The sequence below is a fragment of the Setaria viridis genome, chromosome 6, assembly GCF_005286985.2.
Source record: "Setaria viridis chromosome 6, Setaria_viridis_v4.0, whole genome shotgun sequence".
Lineage (NCBI taxonomy): Eukaryota > Viridiplantae > Streptophyta > Magnoliopsida > Poales > Poaceae > Setaria > Setaria viridis.
This window is the reverse complement of record NC_048268.2, coordinates 7448606-7465463: the sequence shown is the minus strand read 5'-3', so window position 1 is coordinate 7465463 and position 16858 is coordinate 7448606. Positions and strand designations below refer to the sequence as shown.

Sequence of the window (16858 nt, the reverse complement as noted above, 5' to 3'; positions counted from 1 at the left end):
CATTCGCATCCCCTCTCCCCCCCTCTCCCAAATCTTCTCTTCAAACGAGAAAAAAAAAAAGGAAATTCAAGCCCCCCTTCTCCTTTCCTGGTGGTTCTATAAGTCTTGGTTTCTGTTAAGATTCAGAAGACAGCCTCTTCTTCACTGGTGATGATGAAACTGTTCAGTCTACAGTTTTATCTTCTCCTTTTTGTGTTCACTGAGCAAGCTTCTGGTGTCCTGACAAGCCAAGATGGAAATAACACTCATCCCTATTTCCCCAGTGCCATGTTAGCCGGTAATTGCCCATCGAGATGTGGCAACCTGACCTTTGACTACCCATTTGGCATTGGCTCCGGCTGCTACCGGGATCCTGATTTCAGTCTCACCTGTGACGATACCGTGCAGCCTCCGAGGCTCTACCTTCAGGACAGTACCACGGAGGTCACCAATGATATTGATGCTTCTACTTATGGAAGCACTAGCTTCATGAATTTCAGTGTCCAGATTCCTTCCCTTTCCATACCCATCAGACAGGGCGTCGTTGTGTATGACATGTCCTGGAAAGCCCCAGCTTTCACTCTTGATCACGTGGTGCTAAACATCACAGGCTGTGATTTGGACACGTACTGGATTGACCAAGCAACTACAACTTGGAAGCTCTGTACAGTCACCTGTCCTGATGCAAAGATCACAGACAAGGTGGCCAGGGAAAACTGCAACGGAACCGGATGCTGCTCCATCGAGTTTGATAATTATCTTAGTGCCATCCAGTTAAAGTTTGTCGTCAACCGTAGCCGCGAGCTCACTGACCATAGTGCGCTACAGGACACCATCAACGTTAACTACGCCTCGGCGAGCATCTCATGGAGTATTATGGATCAACCGACATGTGCCACTGCCTTGGATAACGTTACGACGTATGCTTGTGTAAGTAGCAACAGCGTGTGCTACAACAGTCATTTCACATCACATCCCGGCTATCACTGTGGTTGCGAAGATGGGTACAGTGGTAACTCATACATACCCAATGGTTGTTCGCGTGATAAAGGTATTTCTTTCCATGCTATGTACAATCATTTATTTACGGAAGTGCAAATAATATTGCAATTAATAGAAAATATGATGCCCGCTTGAATCTTAAAAGTCCACATCAATCTCAAAGCACATTTGAAGGTGCTGATAGTAAATGCACGCATATGAACAAGAAAATCCTGCAAAAATGTTTACATAAATTGTGTGTATTTCCTAAGTCATGCTATATAAATTTTGTGTGTGGCATAAGTTGGTGAAGTGCCTGACTATTTTCCTTAAGTGGGGCAGCTTTGAAGTTATCCAATCATTGACCATTCATGAATTTATTTTGTCAGAAACAGGTTATAATCCAATTCAACAAAAGGTGAACTGCCAGCGAAATTGTGGCAACATCTCTATTCCGTTCCCTTTTGGCCTAGAAGAAGGTTGTTCTGCAACCAGGATACTTCAGCTCAACTGCACAAATTCTACGTCTACTCTCCAGTTTGATGAGGAACATCAGGTGACACATATTGACATTTATGATGGCATTGTGGACATCAGATATACCCCACAACAGATGTTTAGGGTGGATGCACTGAAGGAACCTGGTCTCTATTTGGTATCATCCTCTGTGCAATGGGTTGTTGCCAATCTGACATGTCAGGAGGCTAAGCTGAACTCCTCAGAATATGGATGCGTTAGCATCAATAGCAATTGTTTGGGTGTCAATTCAACGGATGGTTACATTGGCTATCGATGCAAATGCGAGTCGGGCTTTCTAGGGAATCCGTATATACAGGACGGCTGTGAAGGTTCTCTGTCTGTTTCTCTGTCTCTTTCTGCGTATACATTATTTATCCTAACCATTCTGGTTCAACACTCACGAGTCATGACTAAAAACAGCAGGTAGCAGTAATCCAGTGATAATCATGCCCTAACTAGCAATTTTCCTGATAATTTTGACGTTTAGAATATTCTTCAGGAACTGTGTTTATGCTGCATGAATCAACCAATTCTGACATCCATGCGTGAAAAATCAATAACCCTCCTGAAGAGAATATACCAGCGCTGACTCTTGCACGTCAGATCTCTGAAATTATTAGACTGTCTGGAGAGTAGAATCTTTAATTTCTCTGTATTTTGACTTTTGTTATACTTCACCAAATCAACAAATCACGCTTGTCTATTATCAATCACTAATGTACCGGACTAAGACAGTGGACTGGAGACTAGTAAAACACTGCCTTTAAATATTTACATGAGAATAGATGAATGTTTTTGTCACAACATGGCGTTCTCTTCCCATCACGCGACTGATAGGATTTCTCACCAGCAGTCTGGATTTGGGTTCACGCTTTAGTGAGAACTCTAACAAACTTAAATTCACTACAAAGAAAAACTGGCGAAAATTATGTCCGCACATATTAGAATCCCCCATATGGTTCTTTGTTTCGTCTTTCCCCAAAAGTAAAAAAGGAAATAAAAATAAAAAGTGGATATACGACGTCTTTCTTTGTTTCGTCCAGCAAGAAAAAAAAAACAAACAGTCATGTTTCCCCAATATGGTTCTAGTAATCTATCCCAAGTTCACGAGGATCAAGAAAAATCACACGACTCTCCTCCCAATTAATTATATTGCACCAGCTGCGTTAATAAAACACAGTATGATCTTACAACAATGCAATGCACTCCAATGAAGAATTGCCTTAATTTTTGCCTGGTACATCGTCGTCTCCATTAACTGAATTACTTGCTCATCTCCTTGACAACATCTGATCCTGTGACCTTGCTGCAGGTGTTAGCATTGCCGTAGTCATGCTAGTAGTTACCCTTTTTGGCACCCATATGGATATAATTTTGTTGCTATAATAATATTATATCATAAAAGATATCAATAATCAAATGCTACTATTGAAGACCATGCCAACTTTGACCTCACCTTATATTTAGGATAGAGGGAGTATCCATGATGACACAAAACTAAGGTGTCATCTAACCATTCTACGTGGCACTCATTTAGGCCCTGTTTGGCATCTTGGAACATTTATGATTCTAGCCACAAACACTAGAATCACTGCCAAACGGGGAGAGGGTGAATCACTTGAATCAATTCTCTTCTTTTTGCCTAGACACATGAAGGGTGCATTTGGCAGGGTTTCATATTCTCATAGAAACATTTCAGATTTTTTCCAGAAATGTTTCTCTAATGAATCATAATCACTTTGTGAAACTGTTTAGCTACATTCAACTTATTAAAAGGTAGGTAAAATCTTTGTTTTACATAAAAAATCACAAAAATTAAATAGGTTCTATTAAAAAATTGAAGCTTTTTGTGGGTGAAGAACTATGCTAGTGCAACTCATTTTTAATTTGTTGCACTTAAAAAAGAATTAAAAAATACTTTTGCTAGAGTAGGGTGGAGGCCAAACAGAATCAGGCGAAAGCACCAGTGAAAAGGAGAATCGATTCAAGTGATTCACCGGTGAAATGTTTCGCCCTCTCTCCGTTTGGCAGTGATTCTAACATTTCTGGTTAGAATCGAAAACGTTTTGAGCTGCCAAACTGGTCCGAAAAGGATGCAGACTGGTTTCAATTGATTCCGTTTCTTGCCTCCCCTCTACTATAGCAATTGTATTTTTTGTTAAGCGTTTTTAAATGCAACAAGTTAAAATGGGTCTCATGTGAATCGCTGTTTAACCACAAAATATTCAATATTCTTTTTGTGAAACCTACCTATTTTTATGACTTTTTCATGAAAAACAATATTTTTACCTCCTTTTCAAGAATCTGAATTTTGCTAAGCAGCTCCACAAAGTGATTCTCATTTATTAGAGAAATGTTTCTAGAAAGAATTTGGATCTGAAATGCTTCTACGAATATGAATCCTACCAAAACGCACCCTTAATATGCATGTACAATGCACTAGGATTAGCCTTAGGTTGTCTTCTCTTCTACGAATATGAACAAAGTCGCTCGTTTCTGTTTCCAATCACTAACCACAGAGACAACGAACTGCAGAGTAAAACTGTCTTCAAATATTGACATGCGATTTATGTTTTTCCTACTATATGTCCTTTTGTCATTGTGCAATATGATTTTTCACTAACAATCAGGATTTAGATCCGAGTTTTAGTAAGAACTCTGATAAAACTGAAATTCACTTTGGATTACTGATGAAAACAAAAGTTTCCAAAGAAAGACTGAAGTCTCAACAGCTGGAATCGTCTTCATTTCGTTAATTTCTATATACTACTAAAGTATATATGATGCTGCTGCAGATATTGATGAGTGTTCCATACCAAACCGATGCTATGGAATATGCCATAATTATCCAGGAGGATACAATTGCATCAGTTGCCCCCCTAAAACAATGTATGATCCTGTAAAACTGCGTTGCACCCACATCGAAGAAGAATTTAATATTGTTTTGCCTGGTACGTCGTGGTCTCGATCACCTGAATTACTTGCTCATCTCCTCTAATACATCTGATCCTGCGACCTTGCTGCAGGTGTTAGCATTGCCGTAGTGTTGCTAGTAGTTACCCTGTCTGGCGCCTACCTGTTCCACCAGAAGAGGAGGCTTGCCGCTGTGAAGAAGAGGTACTTCAAGCAGCACGGGGGCCTCTTGCTGTTGGAGGAAATGAAGTCAAAACAAGGTCTGTCCTTCACATTGTTCACTAAAGCAGAGCTCGGCGAGGCGACTGGTAACTTCGACGAGCGAAATGTGCTCGGCAAGGGAGGGAATGGCACCGTGTACAAAGGAACTCTAAAAGATAACAGGTCGGTCGCGATAAAGAAGTGCAAGATGATCAGCGAGAGGCAGGAGAAGGAGTTCGGGAAGGAGATGCTCATCCTGTCCCAGATCAACCACAGGAACGTCGTCAAGCTCTATGGCTGCTGCCTTGAGGTGGAGGTGCCCATGCTCGTCTACGAGTTCATCCCCAACGGCACCCTGTACCAGCTCATCCAAGGCCGGCATCACCACGGGCCGCGCGTCTCCTTCGCGACGCGCCTGAAGATCGCGCACGAGGCCGCGGAAGCACTCGCCTACCTGCACTCCTCGGCCTCGCCGCCGATCATCCACGGCGACGTGAAATCGGCAAACATACTCATCGACGACAACTACACCGTCAAAGTCTCAGATTTTGGAGCCTCGACTTTGGCTCCGACGGACGAGGCCCAGTTTGTGACATTTGTCCAGGGGACCTACGGCTACCTGGATCCAGAGTACATGCAGACCTCCAAGCTGACGAGCAAGAGCGACGTGTACAGCTTCGGCGTCGTCATCCTGGAGCTGCTGACGTGCAGGAAGGCGACGAACCTTCAGGCAATCGATGAGGAAATAAACCTCTCGGCACATTTCCTCCTGGCCATGAGCGAGAACAGGCTTGGCGAGATACTGGACGAACAGATCAAAGGCGAAGAGAGCATCGAGCTGATCGAGCAGTTGGCCGAGCTGGCGAGGCGATGCTTGGAGATGGCTAGCGAGCAGAGACCGCCGATGCGGGAGGTTGCAGATGAGCTTGAGAGGTTTAGGAACCTGTCGCAGCATCCATGGGGGCAGGAGACTTCCGACGAGGGAGCTATGCTCGTTGGATCACCAAACGCTTGCTTCGAAATCGAGCTTAGCAACGGGTATGTCAGCATGACTGATTCAGCATACTTGGGAATTCAGTCTCCACGATAATGTCATCTATACTTTTGTGCGTTACCTGGGTTATTATGGAAACATATATTACTACTAAAAGCTTGTAATATTTTTTACACACCCTATATTTCAGTCCATTTTTTTTCTGAGCAAAGGTTAGTACGATTTTTATGTTTCTCTTTAGGATTTCCGTGGGAACAATGGTTGTGCTTGTGCACGTCTTGTTAAGATTAAAATCAACCGAGAGACTGCGTGACAGAGACAATTAGCAGATAGGGTATTGAGCTGATGCATGCTTGTGACCTCTGCAATTGCCGCTGCATGCTTGCAACACACCTTACTAAAGTTGAAGCCACCAACTGTTTTTCTCAATAAAATGATGCCAAGACAAACCCAGGGACTCTTGATACAAGATCTCACACATTAACATACTATAACGAAAGGATATACATGTGACCACATGAGTTATATATCTAAGCCATTTATTTTTGAATCAATGGTGGGATAGATCATTGGTAGGTAAGAAGTACATGGGGTAGGTAGTGGATCAACAGTTGGATAAAAAGAAATTAACGGTTAAGATAAGTCATGTGGTCACATGTACATGTGGTTTTGCATTTTCCATGATGAAAGGTTTGGGGATAGATGTATGTGTATATACTCGACTTGGCAGGAACTTGAAGGTTGGAATCGGAAGTGGAAGAGAATTAGGACTTCCAACCGGAGCTGATTTTTATTTTCCAAAAAGCAATCAGCCAATAATTCCCGGCAGCCAGAGGCGGCCCAGAGTTTCTTCCTTGCCCTTCGACCTGGTTGGGCCCCTTTTGACCGTGTAACGAGTGGTGGGTCCACATCCACCATAGTGCCACGCACATCTCTGTCAGAGGTTCGCCGGAGATCAACTCGACGGCGGCCGTCCGGTGAGCTGTGGAAACACACATGCGAACTCAATGGAGAACGCAGGGATTTTGTGCGCCGTAACAGCGGCAGCGTTTTATGTTTTTATCCAGAAAAACTCAGCCGGAACTTACTAGTTTTCCTTTACTGCTGCCAAAACAGTACTTGAATTGTTGCCAAATAAAATAGTAATTGTTTATCCGGCCGACATCCCCATTTGTAATTGCCGTGATTTTCCTGTTTGATTCTGTTGTGAGAACGAACCATCTGCTGTACTGTAGTACATCACAACGCACGATGGGTTGGCCAGATAAGTTAATCTCAGTTTGATAATAAAGAAAGAAGAATGCAGCAATACTAACGTCCTACAATGATAGTAGTTTTACTGATGACACACCACTACTGGAAGGAAAGAAAGAAGACTGCAGCAAATGTATCTCCTTGTTGAATGGCCATACATCACGTATCTCCGTGTTGATGGTCATGCATCTCAGCGACCACATTGGCAGAGCACCACGTCGACGTCAATGGTAGACTCATTTTGAATGATATAGTCAGCCAGGTCTGGCTGTCCTCCAACTGTTTGCCAGCAAAATGAGGCGTTGCCGTCTGGGGCGAGTGCCATCCTTCTCATAGATCTTCAGCTTCACAGCGTCGATGGTATCTCAACTCTCAACCAAAAGAGGGATGCATGGTCCTTCTAGTCATCTTCACCACGAAGATCCGCATCGTGCCTCTTGGAAATGGGTGGAGGACAAGAAGAACGATGGCCTCCTTCCAAATGTTGTTGTCGCCAAGGTGCTGTTGTCGTGCAGCTGTTTGTTGGAAAACATGAGGATCTTCAATTTTGCCCTTCACGTTGTCAATAGTATTCAACCTCAAGGGTGATGGACTTGCCTGCTAGCGTCTCCATTACATAGATTTGCATCTTTTCTAGGAGGTCAAGCGTCAGCTAGTGTAAAGTTGTCCTCTAGCTGCTCTCCATCAAAGACAAGGCAGTGTTGTTCCAGAATTTTTTCTCTCACAGTATACAAGGTATGTGATGGTTGGACACTGAGGTGGATTATCCTGCCGGTGGGCCTCCTCACAAAGATAATATATTCTGAATGAGCACTTCAACATTAACATTTTTAGACAAAAGTGGCTCAATCAAGCTTTCGGTTTTAGGTTATACAAGAAAAAGCCAACAATTCTACTGTGTAAATACAATGTTTGTACAGAGCAAGCCTAGCTAGCTAGCATACAAAGTAGTGTTGAGCAACCATTAAAAATTACATGGTTCACTCAATTCTGTGCATTTATCTGAATAGATTAAGCGAGAAAGTTCTCAATTGCTGAACACTTTCTAGTGGAATAGAACCGACGAAAGGCAAATGCCAAATCAGCCAACAACACTCTAATGTTACAGAAGCTAGCGCACACTTTAGAGTTGCTACAACGTATCGAATTAATTGGAAAAAAACAGAATATGCAGCCCTTATTTTCTAGTATCAACTAAAATTAACAGCAACAAATGCTTTTGTTTAGGCTATACAATTAAGAGCATCTCCAGCAGTCTTCCAATAATCCTTTCCCAGTAACTGGTATCTCCTCCTTTGTTTCAATCATCTCTGGAACTGCGGACTGGAACACAATACCATCTCCTCCTTTCTTTACCCTCTCCTTCTCTTGCTTCCTCCCTGAAGGTCTCTCTTTGTGGTTCACTGCCGATCTTGGAATGCCACTCTCCTCCACATCATCATCATTGTCATCACCCTCATTCTCAAATTCTGAAAAAGACTTTTGTGCTTTCTTCTTAAGTAGATGACAATCATTATCCCGATTGATCCACTTCTATGGTGTTTGAGTAACGCCCAACAATGCAACATCACAAATGGCCTGTCATGCGGCTCCCTCTGCTTGTATAGCTTTTGAATGTGGTTAATTTGTCAAATTGACAAATAGTTACTCAAATGAAGGATGGAACATCTTAGAATAAACTGCAAAGAAACTAACAGTACAATACTCCATGTATGTTACTTACTCTATATAGCTTACTGGAAGTGGAAAATAACGGGCATTTCTCTAGTTTCTCTCTCTAGACCTCGCGCCCACCGCGCCACCCGCCGGCGGCCACTCCGGCCTTAGCGTCCACTCCCCTCCCAACCCCTCCAGGCCTGCGCCGGCCATGTCCCACCTCCCACCACCATCCGGCGCCCCCCCCCCCAGCCGGCCGCTGGTGCATCCAGATTTGAGAACGAGCTCAATGAAGAAAAAGATCCTTCTCCGGCACCAAGCTCCTTCGACACCCCGGCGGCGCATTCTTATGCTCCCCCATTAACCCCTTGGCCACTCCCTACGAGCGACGGATGGAGGGCCCGTCAGGGAGGACCCCGGATTGGTTGCGCTACAGTGCATCCTCTTTATCTTCCTTAGAAGACCAGGACTCCCTCCGGTGCACAGCTCCTTATCTTCCCCTTTCTTCTTCCTCCTCCTCCTCTCCCTCCAGCACGAGTGCCAACCCCCTCCCCCTGCTGCCCCTCCCCTTCCCCCTCTGCTCGCCCCTCACTGGCAGTGAGTAGCGGCAGCGGGGCGAGGGCGCGCAGCGGCGAGGGCTCGGAGTGGAGGCCAGGGTGGAGAGGTGGCGCGGGCTCGGAGCAGTGGAGGCGGAGCGAAGGCTGGGGCCGAGGCGGAGGCCGGAGCGGAGCAGTGTCAGGGCGGCGCGCGGCCAGCGGCCGACGGGCGTGGGCTGCTTTTTTTATTTTTATTTTGAAATTTTTAGTCCCGGACTACGTAGCACCAACATGGACTAAAGGGGGCCTGACCCGGGACTAAAGGACCCCCACCTTTTGTCTCGAAAATTATATCCTGAATGGTTTTAGAGAAATTTGACCCCTACCAACCGAGACTAAAGCCAAGGTTTCTAGTAGTGAGTTAGTTCCTGGAACGCAACCTATATATAAGACACCATACAAGATGGCTCCTTTGGAGCAGGTGGAGTTAAAGAAACAATTGGATGAACTTCTTACTAAAGGGTTTAACCAAGCAAGCACGTCACCTTGGGCTGCCCCAGTCTTGTTTGTAGAAAAGAAGGATAGCACTAAAAGATTTTGTGTTGATTATCAAGCACATAATCAAGTGACAATCAAGAACAAGTACCCTTTGCCTCGTATTGATGCTCTCTTTGATCAATTGAGAGGTGCCAAGGTATTCTCTAAGATTGACTTGCAATGTGGTTACCATCAACTATGTATCAAGGAAGAGGATATTGAGAAGACGGCTTTTAATACAAGGTATGGGCATTATGAATATGTGGTTATGTCTTTTGGACTAATAAATGTCCATGCTGTTTTTATGGAGGCCATGAAAGGATGTTGCATGAGTACTTGGATGTTTTTGTTGTGGTATTCATCGATGATATCTTAGTCTACTCCAAGTCAAAGGAGAAGCATAAGGTTCATCTCAGTCTTGTCTTGCATGCACTTCAGAAGAACAAGTTCTATGCAAAATTGAAGAAATGTGCATTTTGGCTTTCTTAAGTGAGCTTCCTTGGTCATGTCATTAATCAGCATGGCATTAGATATGTTGCCTCAGTGGTGGAATGGCAAAGACCAACCAATGTAACAGAGGTTCGGAGCTTCCTTGGGCTTGCAGGTTATTATCGGCGTTTCGTGCAGGGTTTCTCAATTATTGCTAAGCCAATGACTAATCTCACTAAGAAGGGTGTTCCATTCATATGGACTAAAGAGTGTGAGGCCAGTTTCCAAACTCTGAAGAGTAAGTTAGTGAATGCTCCTATATTGACATTACCTGAGAGTGGCAGACGCTTCACTTTGTATACAGATGCTTCTTGAATCGGGCTTGGTTGTGTGCTTATGCAAGAAGGTAAAGTGATTGCTTATGCATCAAGGCAATTGAAGAAGCATGAGCAGAATTACTCTACACATGATTTGGAGTTAGCTGCAGTTATTTTTCTCTAAAGATTTGGAGGTATTATCTTTATGGAGAGTCATGTGATATATTTACAAATCACCAAAGTCTCAAATCTTCTACTCCAGCGTCAGCTACACAGGAGTCGTCTCCATGAGCTACATAGATTTGCATCTTTTCTTGGAGGTCAAGCGTGGATTGATGCTGGATGTTATAATCAGCCAATGTGAGGTTATCCTCCAGCTACACTCCATCAAATGCAAGGTGGTGGTGTTCCAATATCTTTTGCTTAACGGCATACAAGGTATGTGATGGTTGGACCCTGAGGCAAATCATCCTGCCGGTGGGGCTCCTCACAAATATCTGCATTCTGAATGTAGACAAAAAGAATGCTTTAGTACAGATTTTAATTATTTAGGCTATATACAACAATTCCAACAGGTGGCAGAAGCAAGAAGCCAAGAACGAGCTATCTAAAAAACAGTAGAAGCAAGAGCAGATATCTACTGCGTAATGTACATCGCTTATAGAAAATACCAAGCCTAGGATACAAAGTTTAAGTCTTGAGCAATCATTGGAATAACATGGTTCACTCAGTTCTGTGCATCGAACCGAAGAGATAGCGTGAATACGTAGTTCTCAATTTGCCGAGCACTTTGTACTGGAATACAACGGCGAGGACAGGCGAATGCCGAATCAGCAAAGAAGAATCTAGCATTACTGAAGCTAGCTAGCGCACACTTCAGATTTGCTAGAATGCATCGACCCGATTGGAGAACAGGATATGCAGCCCTTGTTTCAACGAGCAACTAAAATTAGTAGGATACGCTTTTCTTCTTGCTTTTGTGTAGGCTACTACAGAGCAATTAACAGCCAAAAAATGTCAACAATCCAAACAGGTAGCAGAATAGAAGAAAGAAGATAAATCTGCAGTCACAAAGGCTGGCCAACAGATCCCAAGAGCCAACAACAAATCATATGAGGTGATGAGCCACAAACTCCAGCCAAGATACTCCCGTAACCCTACACGAAAACTGACATATACGCTATAGAGATCATCACCGACGCCATGAATACGAATGAGACTGCTAGAAGTAGTAGAGAGAGAGAGAGAGAGGCAAAAAATTGAACAGCTCGACTTACCTGAAGCCGACGAAGATGCTTGTTGCTAGAATCTGCAGGGGCGTACGTTGTTGCTTCCGCCGGCGGAGAGCCCTGCTGGGAGATCGATTGGAAGCGTGGACGGACGACTTGGGGCGGAAGTGGAAAGTTTTGGTCTCCTCGATCGACGACGATTCCGTCCGGACGGCGGCGAGCGATAGCAGGCCGGACTTGGGCCTCCACTTCGGAGGCCCATTATTGACGGGAGGAAGAGACATGGGCTGTTTGGATACGGGCCGGGAAGCCATGAAAGCCGAAGGAGGCCTGGCCCATGTACGCTCCTAGGTTTCGTGCCTCCTCATGCATCCCGACATCACGTGGGATCCACGTATTGTTTAAAAAAATTCACGTGGGATCAACAAACTATTCAAGTGGGATCTGTATGGGATCCACGTACTCTTCAGTGGGATCCACGATACTATCGAGTGGGTCTCATGAATTTTTTTTAAAAAAATATCGATGACGATTTTTCTATTATTTGCAATTACATTGTACGGAAAGTATAAATATATTTAATTTTTTCTATGTATAAAATAATTATTAAACTTTGCATAATAGCTTCACCTCTGGTAGCCCTACTATTTTTTGACCTTGCCTTCAAATTAAATTGCAAAATATGATTGAATTATTCATTCATTGCTAATTTAATTTGTTTTATTTCTATCAAAACCAAGTATCAGGGTAACATAGCACGTCAATCCGTTAGCTATATCTACTAAGGCTCATGACTTCCTAAGAAAAAAATTACACGGTGCTCGAATGACTATTATGATAAAAACTTGTTTGAATTTAATATTAGATGCGATCGATTTGATTCTATATTATGTTTTTTTTTGATTAAGCACAATAAGATAATAAAATGGTTTCTCATCATTATTTCAGATTAACATCTTTTGTATAGGCGTGCGTCAACCTGAGTAGTTATAAGTTATATATATGCATCTGCCCCCATTAGTTGGTGCTCATTCATGACTGTCCGAGCTACGCGTACCCCGAACGGAGGAAATCGGTGCGTGCAGGGATTTTCCTGGAAGAAGCGGTAGCTTGATCACTGATCTGAAGCGGCAGCATTGGGGAGTGGACGGCCGACGACCCGAGATCATGAGACCCCCAGTCCTGTCTCATTGTCACCATCTACCTGGCCCGTCCCTCTCCTGCTGATCTGATCCCCTAGGCCCTATCTCTCTTTCACAAGCGCACGCAATGGCCGCTGGATGCTTGCAAACACGTAGTCACAAGTTGAAGCTGCTGAATGTATTTCTGAATCAACTGATGCTAATAAGATCCCAGACGGTATCTGAGCGGCAAAGATGATGCGTCGTCGTATGGGGTGTATCCCCGGCCGTCGCGGCCGCCGTCCAGGCCGAGCATCAGCCCGCGGTGGCCGGCGGCGGCGGGGCTCGAGCTCATCCGGCCGCAGGAGCGGGGCTCGAGCTTGTCCAGCCGGAGAGCGACACTGTTGAAATAGGGAAGTAGGTCGAGATGGTTCGTTCAATTTGGACGGACCGTCTCGACCTGGATCTGAGGGGTATATTCCCTGTGGGGATGAACCCAACACACTTTATTTCTGAACCAAATATAGATCCATCTAAATTCAACCTGTTCCAACCCACCTCAACCCTCGAACAAACGCACCCTTAAAATCAACCGAGAGGCTGCCGTGATAGAGACAAGAAGCCAACCGGGTATTGAACTGACGCGTGACGTGATGCTTGCGAACACGTAATCACAAGTTGAAGCTGTTGACTGTATTTCTGAATCAACTATGCTAAGATCTCAGACATTAACGTTACCACAAACGAAAATTTTACTGATGATAACACAAAACGCTACTTGCAAATGAAAAAAGACCTTAGCAAACTGATGGCCTATAATTGATGATAGTTTTACTGATAACACGCCGCTAGTAGAAAGAAAGAAACATGACGTACTTCAGCAAAAGAACTCTCGTTGTTGGATGACCTTGCATGGCATCAGTCTCGTCAACAACCACAAAGGCAGAGTACCAGATGGAGGGTACACTCCTTCTGAATGTTATAGTCCGCCAGGGTGCGCCTGCCCTGCAGTTGCTGGCCGGCAAAGATGAGGCGTTGCTGTATGGGGCGGATGCCCTTCATCTCATAGATCTTCATCTTGACATAGCTGACGGTATACGATCTCTCGACCTGAAAAGTGGGGGTCTTTCCATCTAGCATCTTCACAAAAATCTGCATCGTGCCTCTCGGGCATGGGTGGAGGACGAGGAGAAGGGTGGAGTCCTTGCAGATGTTGTGGTCCGCCAGGGTGCGCTTGCCCTCCAGCTGTTCGTTGGCAAAGATGAGGCACTGCAGGCTCTTGGGAAACCCCTCGGTATCTTCAATCTTGTCCTTTATGCTATCGATAGTATCTAAGCTATCAACCTCAAGAATGAAAGTCATGCCATTTAGTGTCTCCCTTACATAGATTTGCATCTTTTCTTGGAGGTCGAGCGTGGATTGATGTTGGATGTTATAATCAGCCAATGTAAGGTTATCCTCCAGCAGCACTCCATCAAAGGCAAGGTGGTGGCGTTCCAGTATCTTTTGCTTAACGGCATACAAGGTATCTGATGGTTGGACCCTGAGGCAAATCGTCGTCCCGGTGGGGGTCCTCACAAAGATCTGCATTCTGAACTAGCACACCAAACATCACCAACAATTATTTTTTACTGTAGACAAAAATACTTTAATCCAGCTTTTAATTATTTAGTCTATACAACGATTCCAACATGTGGCAGAAGCAAGAACCAGCTATCTAAAAAGCAGTAGAAGCAAGAGTAGAAATCTACTATGTAATTTCGTTGCTTATAGAAAACATCAAGCCTAGGATACAAAGTTAAGTCTTGAGCAATCATTAAAATAACATGGTTCACTCAGTTCTGTACATTGACGAGATAAGTGAGTATGCAGTTCTCAACTTGCCGAAATACTGGAGTAGAACCATGCATGAGGGCAGGCGAATGCCAAACCAGCCATGAAGAACCTAACACTGCTAGAATATAATGAATCGATCTAATCGGAAAACAGAATATGCAGCCGTTAATATCAACCAGCAACTAAAATTAATAGCAGCCTTTCCTTAAAAAAAGATTAATAGCCGATGTTTTCGTCTCGCTTTTGTTTATTAGGCTATAGAGCAATCATCAATAGCTAGCCAAAAAGGCCCACAATTCAAGCAGGTAGCAGAAGGAAGAAGGAAAAATCTACAGTCACAAACTAAAGGCTGGCCAACAGATCATAAGATCTAACCAAATCATATGAGATGAGCCACAAATTCCATCCAAAATAATCCCGTAACCCTACCTGAACAACACCGATATATACGCTATAGAGATCATCAACCGACACCATGAATACGAACGAGACTGCTAGAAGTTGTAGAGGCAGGCAAAAAAATCGAACAGTTGGACGTACCTGAAGTCGAAGATGCTCGCTGCTAGAATCTGTAGGGGGCGTACGTTCTTGCTTCCGGCGGAGAGCCCTGCTGGGAGATGTGGGGTTGTAGGGATAGATGCATTTTATTTTATAGTCGATCGTGTCATCGTGTTGGCTGACTTCGAGTCGGAAGCGGAGGTCGAGTCGGAAGCGGAGGTCGAAAGTTCGGCCTCCTCTGGCCTTCCACTTCCGAGGCCCATTGTTGATGGGAGGGGAAGACATGGGCTGTTTGGATACGGCCGGGCCGGGAAGCCATCATCATATGGATGGGATGGGGGAGCGGGCAGAAGCGTAGCAGCAGCCCAGCCCAAGGCCATGGAGGCCGAAAGAGGCCTAGCCCACGTACATAATAATTATATATACACCTCCCCCATCATTATCATCATCATCATCAGTTGGTGCTCATTCATGGCTGTCAAAGCTACGCGTACCCAGAACGGAAACCGACCGGTGCGTGCAGGGAGTTTCGAGGAAGAACCCTGATCCAGAAGCTGCGGCAATGGGGAGTGGATGGCCATGCTACGTCACTGCACCGATGGAGGAGGCGACCTTTGACTCGCCATGGGCGTCGAAGTCACCGGCCCGACGACGACCCTGAGGCCGGCCAGGAGACCCCCAGTCCTGTCTCAGTAATTGTCACCAGCTACCTGGCCCTCCTCCCTCCTGCTGATGGTAGGCTCCTCGAACCTTGACTAGCTTTAGATCAAGAAGAACTATCGCTGACGCACCGGCCAGATGGGCAAATCACCCCATCGGAAACAGATCCTCTAACTTTTAACCTGTCACCGTCATACAGAACTCGTTGCATTTGGATCTAATGACTCAAAGTTAGAGGAGGTAAAGTTAGAAGATCTCATTCCACCTCCATCCATGCATCTCGCTCCAGCCCTTGACTCGGGAGATGGGAGATCGATCGGACGGATATGATAACCCCGGAGACCATCCAGTCCATCACTCCCTGCTGCAGGAGTCGCCGTCCCTTGCCCACCCACGACCACTATGCCGGCGCCGGCGACGGATGCTGACATGGTGTTTCTTCCTTCCGATCATGAACTGATAAGGATGTACTACTACAGCTTATTGTTATACCCATGACTCCATGAGTGTTGCTGAAAGGACGTCACTGTTTTACTCTGCTCTCATCTGAATATCGTCTGAAGTCTCTTCCGGCCGGGTGCATTGTTAACTTGCCTGAATTTCTTCTTCTTCAGCGTAAAAGGAACCGAGCCGATGATCCTGCGCGCATTCAGATGAGCGATACGGGTCTTTGGACACGAGGGCCCAAAGCCTCTTCCATCATTTAAAAATAAATAAATAAAAAACAACTCTCTTCCAGATTCGTTGACTTGTACTGCACTGTCTGCACTCGATTGGATAGCGTACGTGATCTTCGTCCTCATCAGAGTCCGTGCAGGCGACATCACTTGCCTCCAGTTTCTCCGACCGATCGAAACACTTCTCTTTAATCCATCATCCATTTTATCCCCTGCCTGCATCATCAATATGTGAGTGAGAGACCAAGTTGAGATGTGCCTTGATCTATTTATGATGAGTGATTCACCGGATGAGTCGAGACTTTTTCGGTTGAGTCCATATTTCATATGTGTGTGATTATACTAACAGCTAACCAGATGTGTTGTGTCGTGTGTGTTATGTTGTGGTGTGTGTAGACATATGTTTTACATTGTGTCTCTTGACTTGTGATGCGCAGGTGTTGAATGCGACATGACAGTTGACGGTATGAGGTGGTGAAGCGAAAGGTTCATACCGAGGCCTGTGAAGGGTGGATACGAGT

General features: G+C 44.8%; 2 protein-coding genes and 1 pseudogene across 4 annotated transcripts; 1 reads left to right on the top strand and 2 right to left on the bottom strand.

The window, feature by feature from the left end:
• LOC117860100 (wall-associated receptor kinase 3) lies at nucleotides 1–5798 on the top strand. Of its 2 annotated transcripts, none has more exons than XM_034743323.2 (4): nucleotides 1–1030; nucleotides 1356–1808; nucleotides 4275–4430; nucleotides 4506–5798. In XM_034743323.2, the coding sequence occupies exons 1-4, from the start codon at nucleotides 151–153 to the stop codon at nucleotides 5681–5683; spliced, it is 2667 nt and encodes an 888-aa protein (XP_034599214.1). In that variant the 5' UTR covers nucleotides 1–150; the 3' UTR covers nucleotides 5684–5798. The 2 variants fall into 2 exon arrangements, with proteins under 2 accessions (XP_034599214.1, XP_034599213.1); XM_034743322.2 differs by having other exon boundaries at nucleotides 1350–1808.
• A 1233-nt stretch (nucleotides 5799–7031) lies between these two features.
• On the bottom strand, nucleotides 7032–11966 carry LOC140223169 (polyubiquitin 11-like; annotated as a pseudogene).
• A 1509-nt stretch (nucleotides 11967–13475) lies between these two features.
• LOC117860106 (polyubiquitin 11) lies at nucleotides 13476–15756 on the bottom strand. Of its 2 annotated transcripts, none has more exons than XM_072294687.1 (2): nucleotides 15043–15756; nucleotides 13476–14262 (listed from the first exon to the last, which is right to left on the bottom strand). In XM_072294687.1, exons 1-2 carry the CDS (start codon nucleotides 15283–15285, stop codon nucleotides 13594–13596), a joined length of 912 nt encoding a protein of 303 aa, XP_072150788.1. In that variant the 5' UTR covers nucleotides 15286–15756; the 3' UTR covers nucleotides 13476–13593. The 2 variants fall into 2 exon arrangements, with proteins under 2 accessions (XP_072150788.1, XP_034599218.1); XM_034743327.2 differs by having other exon boundaries at nucleotides 13476–14257; nucleotides 15043–15116.
• Between the last annotated feature and the right edge of the window lie 1102 nt (nucleotides 15757–16858).

Coding starts and splice junctions, on each gene's coding strand:
- LOC117860100 (XM_034743322.2), top strand. CDS start 151: ATGATGAAACTGTTCAGTCTACAGTTTTATCTTCTCCTTTTTGTGTTC. Junction 1,809..4,274: donor TATACAGGACGGCTGTGAAG/GTTCTCTGTCTG, acceptor ATGCTGCTGCAG/ATATTGATGAGTGTTCCATA. Junction 4,431..4,505: donor ATTTAATATTGTTTTGCCTG/GTACGTCGTGGT, acceptor ACCTTGCTGCAG/GTGTTAGCATTGCCGTAGTG.
- LOC117860106 (XM_072294687.1), bottom strand. CDS start 15,285: ATGTCTTCCCCTCCCATCAACAATGGGCCTCGGAAGTGGAAGGCCAGA. Junction 14,263..15,042: donor GCGAGCATCTTCGACTTCAG/GTACGTCCAACT, acceptor TTGGTGTGCTAG/TTCAGAATGCAGATCTTTGT.